Genomic DNA, 18822 nt, shown 5'->3' on the forward strand with positions numbered 1-18822 from the left:
TCAGACGAACAAGGTTTTATGTACAACAAAGTAATTTTCTTTCTGAATTACCTGTATGTTCTTAATTTGTTTAAATAAATATGAATATCATGATAAAAATATTAATAAAAAAAAGCAACCACCATTAAGAAACAGGATTTTTGTTCGCTAAAATTCTATTTTCTTGAAATCCTAGCCTGAGCTTTGATCTGGATAAACAAAATCTGGAAAATTACTGTGCTTATGTCACTGCAATTGAAGACCCTGAGATCTGCACATGCTTTGTACTTGCCGAGGTTGATATTAGGTCCAACTGTGCATATGGGGTGGGGGAGTGACAATCATTGGAAACAACATATGACAAGACAACATCAAACAACACGGTACCTTTCATTGCATTCTTTAGAGAGTGGGAATGTTTGGTTATAGATCTGAATAATAAATAGTAGCTGGGAAAATAGAAAGTATGCTTATAAGTTGAAAATACACATTAAGGAACTCAGCTATACTAAAGTTAACACACTTGTTTATGTAGCCATTCACAGATAACTGTGTAGCGAAATTAAAAGCCATATCTAACCTTTATGGTTTCAAAGGAAGTGTTCTGCAGAACTGCCATAGTTTGAGCTGATCTCCTAAAACAATAACTTAGCAGATGTGAGCTTGTTTTATTTAGTGGAAAGCAAGTTATGGAATCTATTGACAGCACAGTTCACATCAGAACCAATATCAAGATGATAGTTTTAGCAAGTACATGTCTTCCAGCAGAGTATCTTACTTTCTTGGACTACCATACTTGTTTAAAAGACTCTCCTCATAAGTCTCTAATTCACTAGAGCGAGGCAAAATAATCTGGCAGTGTGCATTAATTTGGACAATATATGTAATGGTATTACAGAAATAGAAGGAGAATATTCCAGAGTCTGGTAAAAAATGAAGAAAACATAGAGTGTGATTAAAGAATACAGCCCAGAGTCTACTCTGTCAGGCATCAGTGAATAGTGGTCATTGAAGTCAGTGGTTCTGCAAAAGAAAAATAATTACCTGAGCAAAAATTTCCAGTTAAATGGTTTAGGTTTTTGGGTTTTTCGTTCTAAAATTTTAAACAGACTGTGAGAGGACAAAGACTGGAGGTATAGTATGCAAATGAAAGTAATAGATCTAGCCTTCACTGAAGTCACTGAAAATCCTTCAGTCATTGCAATGACTTTGCATCAAATCTATTTCAAGACTATTTAGCAGTAATATTAAGCTAATGTTTAATATTAATGCCTTTTTCCCCTTTTTTTTTCCCTGAAATCCATAAAGAGCTCTGACTTAGAATAGTCTTCTAATGGGCTTGATCTTCCCTATTAAACATTTCATGCTATTCAGCTTTTTCTTTTCTTTTTCCTTTTACAGGCAGACCAGATCTGGCAGATAGTGAATATGAGGACTTTGCTGACTTCAGAAAGCTGACAGAAGCCAACAGACTTCAGTGAAATACCCCTCCAAGCACAGAGACTTTTGGTAGCTTTAAAGTAACCTGTTGTTCATTCGCAAAGACATGGCTACTGGCTCTTTCAGCGCACATGGAGGAAGGCAACAAACATTGTAACCCTGGCTAATAAGACTGTGTTTTCCTTTATCAGAACTAGGAGGTAGGCCAATTATAAAAGGATTATTTTCTGCTTAGCCTCCAGGACTTTAACTCTTGCCTGAACACTGGACATAAATAGAAGCCAATTTTAATGACCTGAGATTTTGTTACCTGTGCATTATTATTGTTATCAGCTCTTAAACATTTGCTACTTTATTTCTTTAAATTAGAAATGGGTTTGTGGACTAAAATGTGGCCCACAGATTGGGCTCTTCTCATGAAATCATGGATTATCTTTTCCCTGGGGCTCTACATACAGGTCTCCAAAACTTTGGCCTGCCCAAAAGTTTGTCGCTGTGACCGAAACTTTGTCTACTGTAATGAACGAAGCTTGACCTCAGTGCCTCTTGGGATACCGGAGGGTGTAACCGTCCTCTACCTCCATAATAACCAAATTAATAATGCTGGATTTCCTGCAGAGTTGCACAATGTCCAGTCTGTGCACACAGTCTACCTGTATGGCAATCAATTGGATGAATTCCCCATGAACCTGCCCAAGAATGTCAGGGTTCTCCACCTGCAGGAAAACAACATTCAGACCATTTCACGTGCTGCTCTTGCTCAGCTTTTGAAGCTGGAAGAACTGCACCTGGATGACAACTCCATCTCCACTGTTGGCGTTGAGGATGGGGCATTCCAGGAAGCCATCAGCCTCAAGCTTCTGTTCTTGTCCAAGAATCACTTAAGCAGCGTGCCAGTAGGCCTTCCGCTGGACTTACAAGAACTCCGTGTAGATGAAAACCGAATTGCTGTCATCTCAGACCTGGCCTTCCAGAACCTTACAAGTCTGGAGCGTCTGATCGTGGATGGCAATCTCCTCACTAATAAAGGCATAGCTGAAGGCACTTTTAGCCACCTCTCCAAACTCAAGGAATTCTCAATTGTTCGGAATTCACTGACTTACCCTCCTCCCGATCTTCCAGGTACACATCTGCTAAGACTTTACTTGCAGGACAACCAGATAACCCATATACCACTTACAGCCTTTTCAAACCTCCGCAAACTGGAACGTCTTGATATCTCCAACAATCAACTTCGGATGTTGGCAAAGGGAGTATTTGATAATCTCCATAACCTGAGACAACTCACTGTAAGGAATAATCCCTGGTTATGTGACTGCAGCATTAAGTGGGTCACTGAATGGCTCAAATTTATTCCTGCTTCCATCAATGTACGTGGTTTTATGTGCCAGGGACCAGAGCAGGTCCGAGGTATGGCAGTCAGGGAGCTCAATATGAATATGTTGTCATGCCCCACCACCACCCCTGGTCTACCACTTATTGTCACCCCAGTCCCAGCTACAACCATGCCGACTACATTAGTTCCCAGCCCATCATTTCCTCCCTCAAGTAGTAAATATAATCCTCTCACTCCCATCATAGCCACACTCCCCACTGTGCCTGACAGGGAGGACAGAGAAAGGGTGACACCTCCTTTGTCTGAATGGATTCAGCTCTCCATCCATTTTGTGAATGACACTTGCATCCAAGTCAACTGGATGTCACTTTTTACCGTGATGGCATATAAACTCACATGGGTTAAAATGGGCCATAGTCTGGTAGGAGGAATTGTTCATGAACGAATAATTAGTGGTGAGAAGCAGCAATCAAGCTTGGTAAATCTGGAGCCCAAATCCACTTACAGGATTTGTTTGGTTCCATTGGATACTTATAACAACTACCGAACTGGAGAAGACACTGTCTGTTCAGAAGCCACAACCAAGGCTTCGTTTTTCAATGGCAGCAACATCCCTTCCAGCCATGAGCAGACGACTTCTCAGAACCTAGGCTCCCCTTTTCTGTTGGCAGGGTTGATTGGGGGTGCAGTGATATTTGTCCTCGTGGTCTTGCTCAGCATTTTTTGCTGGCACATGCACAAAAAAGGTCGTTACACCTCCCAGAAGTGGAAATATAACCGGGGCCGTCGGAAAGATGACTACTGTGAGGCAGGGACCAAGAAGGACAACTCCATCCTGGAGATGACGGAAACCAGCTTCCAGATTGTCTCCTTAAATAATGATCAGCTCCTTAAAGGAGATTTCAGACTGCAGCCCATTTATACCCCAAATGGGGGCATTAACTACACAGACTGCCACATCCCAAACAACATGCGATACTGCAACAGCAACGTCTCAGACCTGGAGCACTGTCATACGTGATAGTGAGGGACCATGGGGGTCTCTAGGACAAGGAGAAAAAACTCTAGAAAAAAATAAGCCCCCCAACAATAATGAAAAAAATTACATTTGATAAATGTTACACAGATGCATTTATGCATTTGAATACTCTGTAATTTATACGGTGTACTATATAATGGGATTTAAAAAAAAAGTGCTATCTTTTCTATTTCAAGTTAATTGCAAATGGTTTTGTAACTCTTTGCTTTTTAAATCTTTAAAAAATATTGCTGAGTACTGTACAGGGTTGTACAATAAGAACCCAATGTCATGGCAAAGGAAAGAATGACTCATTCTTCAAACATTAACCACTTTGCTGTCGAAGCAGTCTGAGGTATAAGTTTCTAGGTGTCCTGGAATACAGGAAAATAAGTGCATATTAAAACAGGGTCACTAGGAACAGACAAAAGCAATTCAGATAAAATGGGCACAGCTCTTCTGACTTGAAACCAGCAATTGCTGTTGAGCTTCAAACAATTGGAAATACATACCTTTCTCTTTGTCAGGTCTGCACTTCTCACCTCCAACTGAAAGCTGGAGTTCTGAGCGCTGCCAAAAAAGCTAGTCTCTTGTTTGATTAGTTTTCTTTCAATCTGCTTGGAATAGGAAATGTGGAAAGAACTCAGTGTCAAACTCAAAGTGACCTTGATTCCTATTTGCAAAAGTTGCTCAAAAAATGTCCCCAATACTATATACTTTATCTCAGAAACTGTTTGTGCTTTTCACCAGGATTAAGAAGCTTTAGGCATTCTCTGACCCTTCTCAGTGGGTGGTGAAAGTTATGTACCAGTATGTAACACAGAGCTGTCATTACGTTGCACCTGTTAATAGAGCAGCATTTGTTGACAAAGCATGTTCAGGTAAAGCCAGAATGAGGGAAATTCTGAGTGCCTCCAGCTCTGCAGTATTCATGTATGTGTTCATGTAATTTGAAATCTAAAAGTGCATATTGCTGAAAACATGGTGCAAAATATAATGGCAATGGAAAGGTTTTGCTAATAATTTGTATGGTTCAAGCCTTGTTTGACTTACGGGCCTGAATTATGTTCAATATGGAGAAATAGGGGAAAAAATGACAAAAAGACAAAACAAACAAGAAATATATTCTAAAAAATTACTTAGCACTGAGAAGACCTTGAGGGCTATTATAAACTGAAATGGGGAAAATCATGTACAAATCTTTGTGGGTTTTGTTTGTTTGTTTTGGTTTGGTTTTTTTTTTCCTTCCCAATTAAAGTATACAGAGAATGACCTTAGCTAAGCATTTGATTGACTGGGGAATTTTGAGAGCACAGGTACACGGTGTCCCTCTGAATTACCCTTCTTTTACCTTAAGCATTTTTGAGTTTTCCATAATGATTTCTGCCTCACAAGCAGTAGCTGGGTTTGGAATTTGCTTTTCTATACCCTCAGATTCATCTCAGTCCTTGAGCTTTACATGCATTATACAAAATATCATTGTTGTATTAAAACCATAATGCAGCTGTCAAAATTATGTAATATTTCAGCCACTCTGCTAATTCAGTGACTGCCAAGAACTGTGGTGGAATCTAATTATTTGGGGTTTTTTCAGTTTGCTTTTTTAATGTAGCTAATTTTCTCCTGAGTTTGGGGACAAGCTAAAGATACATCACATTGGGAAAAAAAAAAAAAAAAAAAAAGGAGAAAAGAAAAAATATAGAGAGAAAGCTTCCCTGAGATAGTAGGGAAAGAGAGAAAGTTTTACAGTGATCACCTAGGGATAGACAAAAAGTTGCTGCATATGGATTGGAAATAAAAGCTGAAGCACTTTCACAATGAAATGCTTAGACTTTTCACTTAATGGAGCTCCTTATGCTGGAAGAGAGGATTTTAATCCTATCCTTTGCTCATTTCACTCAACCCATTCTTGAAACTCAGCAGTCTATGAGCATGTATTTTCTGTAATTCAGATCACATGATAACACTAATTTTCTGCAATGACAAAATGAACATAGTTATGATTGATGGCAAAGTATGATGATTTTGTAAGGAACCACTTCCTCCCACCAGCACCTTTTAAAATCACACTTTAAAATTCCAGTCTATATTCTATATATTAGCTATTTTCTCCAGCTGTAATGGGTATTCTAAGCAACTTGTCTGGCTACTGTAATAGTTAAGTCACTAAAATTTTGCTGATTAAAATTTTACCATATGATTTCAAATAGCATAATTCTAGGTAGAAATGTCTATGCAAAGTGGATGGGGTTTATCTGTCATCTATTTACTGATGATAAGGTTTAAACTTATGGGCTTTGGTTTTTGGTTTTAGTGGTTTTTTGGGGTTTTTTGTTTGTTTTGTTTAACAAATTTTAGATGCCACAGCTCAAAAGACAAGCAGCAAACAGTTGTGCTTCTGTATACTTCTGTTGAATGCTGGAGTTTGCTTGAAGTTAAGCAGAGCCAGTGATTCCCATTGGGTGTGGACATAGTATCTAATTTCAATGAAATAACTGGTTGTACACTTGGTTTCAAAAGGTCTCCTTTGAAAGTACAAGCTTACTAATATTTACTGATGCAGGAGAAATCTTCTGTTACAGACCTCTGTATACCATAGGCACCTTATTTGTAGCAATTGACTTATTCAGGGAGTTTGGCCTGTACTGCAGGTGAATCATCCACAAGCCCAACCTGATGACAACAAATCTGGTTACTTATAGAATAGGGTGAAAACAGAAGGCATTTACAAACTCTTCATTTTGATCTTGAATGATGAAACATATATATGTATGTGTATATATATATATGTAGACTATGACTCACTTACCTAGATCAAAAATCATATTAAAGATAGCGTATTTTATGCTTCTCTTCATTATGAAAAAAAAATATATCAAATTGTATGTGATACTGGTAAAATTTTCTTAACTACAGAGGCGCTTCTGAAAAAACATAGCTAATGCTTTATACCAAAATTTGTGGATAGAGCTGGGAATATTATCTAAAAAATTCAGAGTTGTAGTCATCTGAGGAGTCATGTCTGTAATATGAAGAATGTTTCTCCCTATTTAATTGTTCCTAAAGAGTTAAAAGTCTTTTAACCTACAACAGAATTTGGGGCATCTCAAAGTGTCAGCCACACAAACGTCTGAGATTTCATTTTGGTTCCCACTTGGATAAGCAGTTAGTGAGGAAATTTCACTAGGTAAAGTATGTAGAAAAAGTCTTTTGGAAATATAAAGTTTAAGACTAGTAGCTTTTTCCTGGGGCTTTGTAAAACGTGGGTGATTTTCACTTAGGACAAATATTCGACCACATATAGTAACTAAAGGCTATAGAGCAGAAGTGCCAAATACATATTTGTATTTGTATTTGTACATATTTGTACATGTACAACTCACTCAAAATGTTCACTTTTAAGTTCTGATTTGATCAAGTTCATTAGATCTGGGGACAATTTTTTTTTCAGACAAAATATCACCCATCTCCCATTGTATACTGCTAATAGCTGACATAGATGTGCAGAAAGATTGGTGAGTAGAATAAAATAAGCATTTAAGTGAAATTGTGTTAAAGAAGTATCACGACACTGCTGTTCCCAGTACTTGGCTTCTTTCTGAAGACATATATTTACAAACAGGTCCTTATTTTCATGGATTCTGTCACTATAATAAGTGCTACTTGCATGTGGCTTGCTGGCAGAAACACCTGATTAATGCATGTACTTTGTGTTAACAGGTTCTTATTGGAACATTATTAGTGAATTTCTTTATAAGAATATTTAGGGAATAAGCTACTTTGAACTGAAAAGATACTAGCAGTTTTCCATGTAACCCAATAAAGGACTACAGTGAATATCATGTAAAAATGAAAAAAATTGAAAAATGAAAAATGAAGTAGCATATGATATTTGCTACTAGAGTTGTTCAAATATATTTTTCATTGAATAATTTTCTTTTTTCCATGAGAACAAGTTTATCCCTCTGAAAAAAAATATTAATTTCAAATTTGCAAACAGAAAAACTTTATGCATATTGATATTATTGTTTTAAGGATCTACATAAGGCACTTTATTAATGGCATTGAAGTGAAAGTTCAGTCTCAGCTTTTGACAGTAAAGTGGTTAATTCCCATTGAATTCTACATTTATAGTATTTCTTCACCTTAAATTTAACATGGAGATATTAAAGTTTTTTTTTTTTTTCTTTTGAACATGAGAATAATGGTTTTACACATGACTTATCTTTACAGCTCAGTGGAAAAACAAAACAAAAGTGAGTGCCATAACCAAAAGTTACTGGCTCTGAACCTCATCAAATCCTGCCTGATGCTCTCTTCTAAACACAGAGATAATCCTAGGAAGCTGATGATCACTCCTTCCCTGAACTCTATTGAACAGGGCACTCTGTATCCCAGATGATACTACAGGCGATATTGAACCATTTGGCATTAAACTTTTGTACAGCAGAGAATGTTTTGCTCTTTAAAAGGACGCTGGCTAGTAGTCCATAAGGAAAACTAGCACAGAAGAGATTTGGCAACCTTTTATTACACTGGGGCTCTGTGGAAATGTGCCTCATGAGAGCTGATTCTGATCCTCTCAGAAACAGATAAGTTACTAAACAAATTGCTATCACAAGTTGATCCCAAATATCTGAAGATGATCTTTCATAAAATTGATTTAAACTGAGATATGCACACTTGATTCTGTTCTGTGTTTGGTATACTTTCTATCTTTAACATGGAAAAATAGATGGTTTGAAGTCTGCGTTACCTGTTTTCTGCAATCTGCCATGTTGCACGCATTGTTAACTTCAAAACCTCACTATACACTATATATTATCTTGTTGACATATTCAGTAAAGAGTTATTTAAAAAATACAACAACTTTGCTGTATTTATATTAGCAAGTTAATTAAAATAAGGATATGGGTATCTGAAAGGGACAAAAAATATCCATCTTTTGTAGTTTCATTCATGGAGATATTTTCAGATGTTCTACTGAAACTTCTGTTCAATCCTCTCTTCAGTTTCTAAAATACAAATATTATTTGTCTCTCAAAGAGTTAAATATTTTTTACCTCAGTTTCTCAGATTTAATCTTATCTTTAAAAAGTTGTCTCTTTCTAATATGCATATAGAAAAGCAATGTACAATGAGAACAGACTGTACTCCAGAGTTTGCAACTAATAGGTACACTTAAGGAACTACACATGTCAATAACAAATATATATATGTGGAAGCTGTGACTCATTATATGAATAGCCATTTGATGCTTTTGACATTTATGACATGACAATCATGAATCTGTTTTTTAACTATTTTTATCTATTTAATCTGTTTCCTTGACATGAAATATGACTTATTTTCCAATTCTCCCTTCAAAATTGTTCTTGAATTTTCAGAGTGCACAACATTCATACATAAACCTTAATAAATTTTTGTATAAAGCAAATCTTTTACATAACATATATAGTAATATATACTATCTATAAAGAGATGGTTTAGCTACTTAGAAATGGAAATTACCCCTCTTCTACTTCCATGTACGAGAACTAATTTTTTGCTTTACTAGAAAGTGAGTTGCTGAGTGCTTTGTTATGTCAAAGCTTAGAAGTTTAATATTGCTGTCACAGTTCCTCAACAAATTATCTTTCTTTCTTAACCCCAAGTATCATGTAAAACTACCAAGGGCTGGTGTGCAATAAATATATCCACACCCAGCCCTGCCTCTTTTCCCCTCATTTGATGTTTCTGCTGAAGAACATTACACCCTGGTAACTAAACCTACTTGCCTTACCACAGGAGGATGAAAAATAGAGATAATGAGAATCATAAACACTTGCCATCAGTTATGCATTTCTGATAATGAGGGAATCATCATTTTCAATTGATAATACTTTTCTGTCAAACAAAAGAAGTTTACAGCCACTGACTTCATTAGGTAATTTTTAATAACCAAAAATTATTTATTGTAGCAAAGATAGAACTTTATTTTTAATACTTCTAAGCTCATTTATCTGGAATTTTTCATACATGTGCATTTGTGTATAAATTTCTTGTGTACAGAGGGTTTACCTACAAAGATCTCTCAAAGAAAGCACATGGAGGAGTATTTTTCATTATTGTTCAGTCAAAATTTTTAATATTCCACTTTAAAGAGTTCTTCCATTGAAGAAGAGTTATGGTACCACATGGAGAAACTGCATTCCACCATTAAAGTAGGTAACAAATATTTTAATACTACCTGAAATGCCACTGTCAACAAAGGCTGAAACTAAAAATTGCTAAAATACTTCCATTACACAGAGAAAGACTTGGTGAATTTTTACCAATAATTGCCATTCCTGAAACAAATTAGCACATTTTTATGGTGAAATCCTGACCCCACTGCCTTCAGCTATAAATCATAATAATGTAACAGAAGGATTATTAAAAACATACAATATGGCACATCTCATGTCACACCATGTATCCCCAAATGAAATACATCAACTGAATAAGGCAGTAGGCCTACGTTTCTCTTATGAAAAGCTGGGAAAAAGACTGCACAGAAAATGAGGGGGGAGCTAAGTATGTTCTGAGCAACACCGGCCAGTATGAAGCCATGGAAGATAAGGACATTTAAAGCCACAAATGGGTTGGTGAGCATAGCAAAAGTATTCCTTTTTCACATAAACATACTTTTTTTGATTACAACCTCATATTATGGCTAAAGTGTGACTGAAAAATGCATGTATGAATACTGAGAAAGAGAAAAGAAGAAAGGAAGGAAGAGAGAATTTTGGTTTAACTAGGAAGTCAAACAATTTAAATGACGGTCTTATAATCCTGACCTCATATATCTTCACAAATTGCTTTGGGCATTCACAGGTCAGGAACCAATAGATAATTCATTGATCTGACTTACAATGCAAATGTTGGGAACTTCTCCCGATTTAGGAAACATATTAAGAAAAATTGAGAATTGATGTGAAGTCAAGTTCTGCAGTATATGCAGTGTGAACAATGCAGGGCATTAGCATGGGTTTGTAAGTGAGGACTGCAGAAGCAAGGCATGCATATAATTTCATTTTAAAGGAAACAGTATATCTGACAAAAAGCACATATGGATTATCAAGAATAGATGACTTAGAAAAATAAAGAAGTAGAAACCTGAGTAAAGGGAAATATTCCACATTATTGCAGTTATTTTAATAGTATACAGTTAAGTACTTTTGACAATTAAATAAAGGGCTCATAAAAGTATTGAAGCTTTTCATATCTCCTGTCCCTTGGAGGATACATTCCATTTCCAGTTCACAAGAAATTTGATTAGACAGCTTTTTACTTACATCTTTGTTGAAGGTTAGTTTTGAAGCCAATGGTTTTTTTTTTTTTAAATTGGTCACGATGTTTATTTGAGGTCTTTGCATGCAATAATTTATTTTATCAGCTATGAAGAGTTTGAGGAATAGATTATGTGAAGATAGATTATGCTTCTCACTTTCATGAGAAGCAAGTATCAAGTATATGTCTAGAGCTTTCTGATTTTGTTTTGGCTTTAATTTTTGTAATTTAACTTTATAAAAATTAAGCAAATTTAAAGAACAAATTTCAACTATTTTCTGGTGTAATTACAACAGTAGGACTGTGTATTCTTTCTAAAAGAAGACAAAATTTTAAGAACACTGAATTAACAAAAATTAAATAATTTTTATAACCTTCAGTTGAATTAATAATTTTTCAACATTTAGTTACAATAGTCTGCTGAGAATTTAAGCTAGAAACACTGAGTAACAATGAGTAAACTCAGGTTTGTGGTCACAGGAACTTTGGGTTCATAGGTTCAGTTTTACAGATTATTAGTAGCAGCTGCACAAAGAGAAGGGATCAAAGGTTTCTTCTTCCTTAAAGTATCAGTTTCCTATCTGTAGAGATTGAGGAGGAAATACAGCTCCTTCACAGAGATCTCCCTCAAGAAACAAGGTGGCCAGAACAGAAGGAAAGTACATGCAGTCATGGCATTTCTCTTTGATGACTACAGAAGCTGGCAGAAGTAGAGCTGAATCATATTATGAGGGATGCAGCAAATTACAGGTGTTCTGCATTATTTCATAGCACATCTGGTTTGTCCAGAACCCTACTAAGGAAGGATCTGGGTTTTAGTTTGTCTTGTGCATCCTTATTTACTCTTTCCTGTAAGTTCTGGAGTGCCAGCTACACCACAATGTCCAAGAAGGACTGTGCAACAAGGCAGGTTTGAAAGGTCACTTTTTTGATGACTCCTTTTATCAATGCAAATATTAGTAAGGTTATTGCAGGCAAGATTCCAACCCACAGTAGATGTGATCATTGTGTTAGCCATCAGATCAGGCACTGCTTTCAGTTCAGATGTCTAATAATTTTCTCCCTTATTTCTTGTCACATTAATTCTTTTCTTAATACCTGAAACTAAGCAGTTTGTACTCTTGCTTATTTGTCACAACACAAGGAAAAGGCTTCTGCAAAACCATTATACCTGCAAACTGTGATGATTACCCAGCAAAGCTAAGCTACAGAAATTCTGCCAATACAGCAAACAATTTGTCATGAAGTCACATCTACTGTGATATCAATTCAGTTTATATCCAGACTATGAAAACTCCAGAGGCACCTATCTCACAATTTCTGTTGCTTTTGCCTCATTTCCTTTATGTTGCATTAACCTCTCTAGCATGATTGGTTTAGAGGACAGATTGCTGCTTGATGCCTCATATGGTTATCTGATTTATTGGTGTTTACATTTAAGATTAATTCAAGAAAAACTAAGCTCTTTTCTGATTGTCTGTATCTTTGAGCTGCTCTAATAATTATTTACTTTGTAGCTGCCCCTGCACTATTGGTTTCTCACTATTTTACACATACATTTACTCCACCATTTTACACATACATAAAACACACACACACATAAACATCTGCACAAACACTATATTTATACATTTTTATGTTTATGTATATTCAAATACTCACATATACAAATATATAGGTATATGGAATGCATATCTGTAGTACAGTTATGGATTGAGCTATGCTGAGTCCATTATTGTATTTTTGCTCTGGATTTTTGCATCAATTCAGTTTCACCTTAGCTTGTTCAAGAGAGTAAAGAGGTAGAGTAGCATGATTTTTTTTTTTAATAACTGTAATGTCAGTATTAGAGCATGTTTTTCAACAATTTATGTGCTTTGACAGCCTATGCACAAAAAACTTGAAAATTACAGAGAAGATTATCACAGCTCCTGGAAACAGATAGTGTGCACCTTTTGAAATACACTTTTCCAAATGCACTATTTGGAATGCACAAAGCACATCTGAGGAATCAGTTTCCAGCAGGCCTGTTCTGTGTGGTCACTAAGTAAAGTGCAGTATGAAACTGAAACCCAGTATGAACAAGAAGGGAAAAAATTCAGATATTTCTACATCATTACCATGTACTGTTGACTTTCTATCAACTTTTTTTCTCTGTGGTCTGTATTTCTTTCCCTGTATTTGACAGTTTTTCCTTGTCATAGGAGTTGTCTTTTAATTCACTCTTTATCTGCTTCATGAAGAACCTGATTTTTTACAGGTTTTTTGTGGAATGCCCCTAATGAGCACTTCTGTTATACATGAGCAAATGCATTTGTGTGTAGCTGCCCAAAGGGAGTTTTCATTGCCACTCATCCTCCTCAAGTCATTAATCTAACTGTTTGAAAAAGATCGTTCTGAGATGAGCCATGCAGTTTTAGTGTTTTACTTTGGAGTAATAGTAAATGAACTGATATAAGTAAAGAAGTTTATTCTAGTTTATGAAGTTCCACTGACAGACTACTCGGAACATCAAAGCTCTTTTAGTATTTGGAGAAGGGGTGGAGACAGAGATAGATTTGAAAGACAGAAATCCTCTAAACAAAAATTACTTTTAAATAAATATGGGCCAAAATATAACAGTTCTATTCAGACCTAGGGTACCAAACAATTCTGGCAAATATAAAGACGCAAAAATTTCTTCTATTTTTTCTTTATTTGTGGGATTCAATTAGTACACCATTAGAAAATCTTTGCCTGGGTTTAGAAAAGTTCTTTGTTTCATACATTTTCCATTAAAAATCTGAATTTTCTTTTTCCATTTTCTTCCCTGAAGAAACTAGTGTCTGCTATGTGGCAGTGAATTTGAAAGCTGCATTCTTGTCAATTAAAACAAAATATCACAGACATTCCTCCACCTTGCTATAGAAGACAAATTGTTTAAAGTTTTTTCAAGCCTTAATAATCCAGCAAACAGTTGGATCAGGTGGGGGTGGGGGGAAATTTAACAATGTTTGAAAGACTGATGTTAATTTGAAGTAGTAAAGAAATTCACTGTCCAATTAATCCTTTCTTTGCATTAATTCTAAAAAATGACATGAACTGATTTGAATTTAGATTTAGATCGCTGATAAAGGATATGTGAAATAACCATAGCAAATAACAAAATTATTATTAAAACACTAACAGCATTAGTTTAGAGCAGAGTTTGATATGACTGAAACAGTATGAATTTCCTCAAGGTAGAATTTACTGCTTGCTGTGAACTGCAGCTGTATTTTCTAATGAACACTGTGACCTTCAAAACTTTTTGATTAGGATATTTCTCATAATTATTCAAAAATTGTGTTTCAGAAGCCATCCTGCAGAAAGATCTTTTAGCCATGCTAAATACTCTGGTGTTTTAACTGCTCCCAGCCCTGAGAGGTCTTTGGTAATACTCTGTTGGATTTGCTTGCAGGTTTTTTCCTTTTGTTTTTCCTGCTTGACTACCCTGACTGGAGCCAATCACGTGAAGTATATGCCATTTTTCCGTGTGTAGGTTTTTCTCAGGGCAGCAGGACAAGAAGGAAGAGACAAATCAGGGCAGATCCTTTCACTCCGCTGATGGCAACTGTTAGAAACGTAAATTAAACGTAACTTATGGCAAATTCAATGCTTATGCTAAAGGCTCTAGTTTTGCATATTATATAAGAATTTATATTAATATTTTTAATAGAGTATCAACATCCTTAAAGAGTACTTGGATACGTTTCTTTTAAAAAAGATTAACAAAATGTAAATTGCATGTGAATTTAAAAGGACATGAATAATCTGGATCCTGTTACAGTCTTCTTCAAAGGGACTTATTCTGAGTTTCACATTTTGAAATGAATCCTGAAGTATATCTTTTTAGCCAAAAAACATAAAAAAACACTGTCAGATTAGAACTGATGTAGAAGGACATCTAGGTAAATTATGATTTCTTCTGTAGATCCACAGATAAATTTCTAATCTTCAGTGTCATCTAGTACACTGGAAAGACAAATTCTGACACTAAAATGCTAATGATCCTGAGCCTGCATACTTGTTGATTCTTCTTTATAATGGGAAAAATGATACATCCTGTACTAAACTGGAGATAAGCACCGGGTAAAAGCTAGGCATTTTTCTATTTCACAATATGCTGCTGAAAATCATGAGACATGTTAATAGACCATAAGAAGCTGCTTTACTCTTTTGAGAGTTTTCCTTAATATATGGACTCCACAGGAACTCAAAAAACAACATACAAAATATAATGGAATTATACCATCAAGGTATCCATAGTTCTGCTTAAAAACATGATCGGTAAAAAAGTAAACAATGATTGTACATAAAGCCAGGACTTCATTATTAATATAACTTAAAAGTTTAATCAGAAAGCCAGCCAACATCTAATTATAACAGAAAATTAAGAAAATAAAGAGTATAAAGAAAGGATAACACCATTTCAAAAAAGCCCCAAACCAAATTAAAAAAAGCAAAACAACCCTCAATAACAGTACAGTTAGACGTGTGTCACACATTTCCTAGCTGCTAATGGTTTTGTTGAACCTTTCACTCTCCTTTGGGATTCTTCCACCTGTAAAAATCACCAGCACCCAAACTATTTTACAGGGAATACTATGATGAAATTGTTGTTGGCTTCTTCATTTTAGGATTTGCTGGGGTATTTGTTTCTTTTTTTAATGTTTTTTCACACATTGTTTCTCTTCATTGCTGTGCAAGTCCACAGTACATTCAAATTTACTACATATGATGCACTTGTCATACCCCCATACCCCAATTTTGTTCAGGTCTACATTTCTTTAACCAGTTGTTGATGAGCTGTTCATAGCCATGGGATCTCTGGTGCCAGGCTGTGACTCTGCTCTTATTCCACACCACAATTCCTCTGTACTGCTTGCTTTGCTTCCTATTCTCAAGGATTCTACCAACACACCAGCCTTGTAATTCTCTACATTGCTTCATTGCATTAGGCTCACAAATATCTCATTTTATAGAGAACTGCTTTTTACAATGAAACTGGTTATACCATAGGAAGACAAGCCATATTAAAACAAATTAAACATGGTTATCCAGTTATGAGAGAAAAATACTGTTACAGTTAAACTAGGTCAAAGCAAAGTTGCAGGCAGACCAAGAAAAAGTCATACAAAGTAAGCTTGACAAGCCATAGTGCTGAGGCCTCATAAACTCAGTACAGATCCTGTGGCCCATTTCTAGCAATAGAAATACTGTAATAATGAGCTACAGGCTAGGACACATAGTGCACATGTTAAAAATGCTGTAATAAAGCCACTGTACATCCTCTGCACCCTAGTTTAGAGACTAGTACCTGTAAGATTGTAAGAAAATCTACTAAATATTAGAAAGCATTATCCTGGCTGTAGAAGTACCTATACATTTCCTTTAAGAGTTTAAAAACACAAAAGGGTGGATAAAAATTTTGACTTGCTTTTTGTTTTCTATTACTATTGCTCTACTATTTAAGGTTTATGGTTTAGCCTAAACAAAACCTTCTGAAAAAAGAATGTATTGTGGAAATCTATGACAAAGTTATAGTTTCTGCAGTGATTCTGCAACCTTAACTTAGATAGCAAAAATTTGTTTCTGAGAAGTCTTTACAAGCTGTCAATTCCACTTTATAGAAGACACTATCCTTCTCAGTGTGATGGTTGGCTTCTCTGATGAGATTATTTTTCTTATAAGATTTTCCTAAAGTCTTATTCTCATGCTCTGGCTTATTTTTATTTTCTGAGCAGATTCTGAATCTTTAACCTTACCAACATTTAAGTAATTGATTAATTAATTCTCATATTGAGATATTGCTCTCTAAGTTAAAAATGTAGGGAATTGTTGCTTAATCTGAAGTGAATATCTATTCTATATCGCTCAATACCTCTCCAAGAAGCATACATTTATGTGGTTATATGTTACATGGTAATTGCTTGTTCATCTAAAGAGATAGGATCAAAAATCTGGCTTAAAGTTAAATGCATTATTAGATCGATATTAAAGGGATATCATATTCAAATGAGATGCTTTGGTCTATTCAATAGGGCATCTTTCATACTTTTATTACTTAAATAGAATCCTTAGTAGGCTTCCCAAAATATCCTGATTTCTTATTTTCTTGTTTTTTGAAAGGCAGTCTTTCTGTTACCTCTTTCTTGTTTGGTGAATATCTAATTATATCTTGTCTGTCTTACAGAATAATGTGTCTACTTGATGCATTTGTAATTTTGTAATAGGATGATAGACTTTGTTTTAATTTATTTAAAGGTTATCAGATGGTTAAATCAACTTGCCTTTTCAAAAATAAAATCGTCCTCTCTTAAATGAGGAAAACCCAGTCTCAAAAGAAAACATTATGATTTCATTATTGCTATGCATTCTCAGACTTTCTGCTGTTAAATAAAACATCACTGAATAGATAGTGCTGAAATGAATAAACCTCTATAACAACTGTTTTGTTAGAGCTAATATAACTGAAGGCATTTCTGTACTTCAGCTGTAATTATCCATATATTTAATTCTGAAAAAAATGCTAGAGAGAAAAAAAGCCAATATAAATTGATTGGAAAACCTGCTGGTGTTGCTTACATTCCTCAAATGATCAAATGAAATAATTTGAAGTTGTTTTCAAAACAGGCTTTTAATATAGCAAAAACAAACTCCCAAATATGCTTCTTTGCCTCTGATCATTGCTCAGCTGGATGGCCTACGTATGTCTTTTCTCTTTTATTCTTGGATGTCACTTCTTTTTCCATCCCAGATATGATACAAAAATAGTTTATTCTAGCTGACACAAATCTGTTTTTAGCTAGTGGAAGAATGTATTCCAGTCACACTTCTGTGCCTTCCTCATCCATCCAAATATGGCTGTAAACAGCATTAGATAACTTTGTCAATTTACCTGGCAAAGATTTTTTACGGTCTATTTTCTAAAGCTTTGCTTAGTCTTAAGTATTCCTCAACCATTTTTCTGAGTCTAAATATTAGCTATTTTAGCTGTTTTGCTTTTCCTAATGAAAAAGTCTGTTTATTAGCAAACTTTTCCTCTTGATACTTCCATAATTTCCTTTATGCTTAGTGTTTACAGTGTTAATAGGTAAAAGACGTAGTATTCAAAGTACAAAGAAGTATTCGAAGTCTCTATCTATATCTCTTTTTACTCCTGTTTATTCCTTTTACCCTTTGTTTTGTCACTATTTTTAATTGATTCTAATTCTGTAGAATCTTTAAGTGAATATATCACAGAATTATTTCCCAAAATTTATCTTAGTTTGCTGAAAAGCACAAGTTCCCAGATGGTGTTCTCCCTCCACAATAAAATCCTTGCATGAACAAATGATGAAACCAACATGCTATGGATTTAGTTACTATGTCCCATCTTCTTCTCCACTCTTCTATCCCTTTTATCATGTCCACTTCCACTTTGTCCCTACACTTATTTCAGTGCCACCACTAGTGTAATATCTCTGTTGTGCCTAATCAGCTCTTCTAACTCTTTCTATGTTATTTACCACCATTCAACATGAGTCTTGATGGTTAATAGACAAAAGCTGCCATCAGTGACTGAGAGAAAGTAGTGATGAAGTGACTTAGTGATAAGCAGTGCATGGCCATGGACTGACCAGCTGGTTGAGTCCTTTCCCTGAGAATGGACATTCACAGAGTCTTTGTAGTCTACCTTGCCATCAATTTTCACATGCTTTAAAGCAGTCTGACTGTT

At 35.3% G+C, this 18822-nt stretch overlaps 1 protein-coding gene across 6 annotated transcripts in view; it reads left to right on the forward strand.

Moving 5' to 3' along the window:
* The window catches only part of FLRT2 (fibronectin leucine rich transmembrane protein 2), a 67102-nt gene extending 49333 nt beyond the window's left edge, over positions 1-17769 (forward strand). For all 6 annotated transcript variants that reach the window (XM_085580611.1, XM_085580613.1, XM_021542886.4 and 3 more), the window contains exon 2: positions 1381-17769. In XM_085580611.1, the coding sequence (XP_085436737.1) occupies positions 1791-3776 (1986 nt within the window). In that variant the 5' untranslated portion in view covers positions 1381-1790 and the 3' untranslated portion in view covers positions 3777-17769. The remainder of the gene's footprint in view (positions 1-1380) is intronic.
* The last annotated feature ends 1053 nt before the right edge of the window (positions 17770-18822 follow it).

This window comes from Lonchura striata, chromosome 5, assembly GCF_050655825.1.
Source record: "Lonchura striata isolate lonStrDom1 chromosome 5, ASM5065582v1, whole genome shotgun sequence".
Lineage (NCBI taxonomy): Eukaryota > Metazoa > Chordata > Aves > Passeriformes > Estrildidae > Lonchura > Lonchura striata.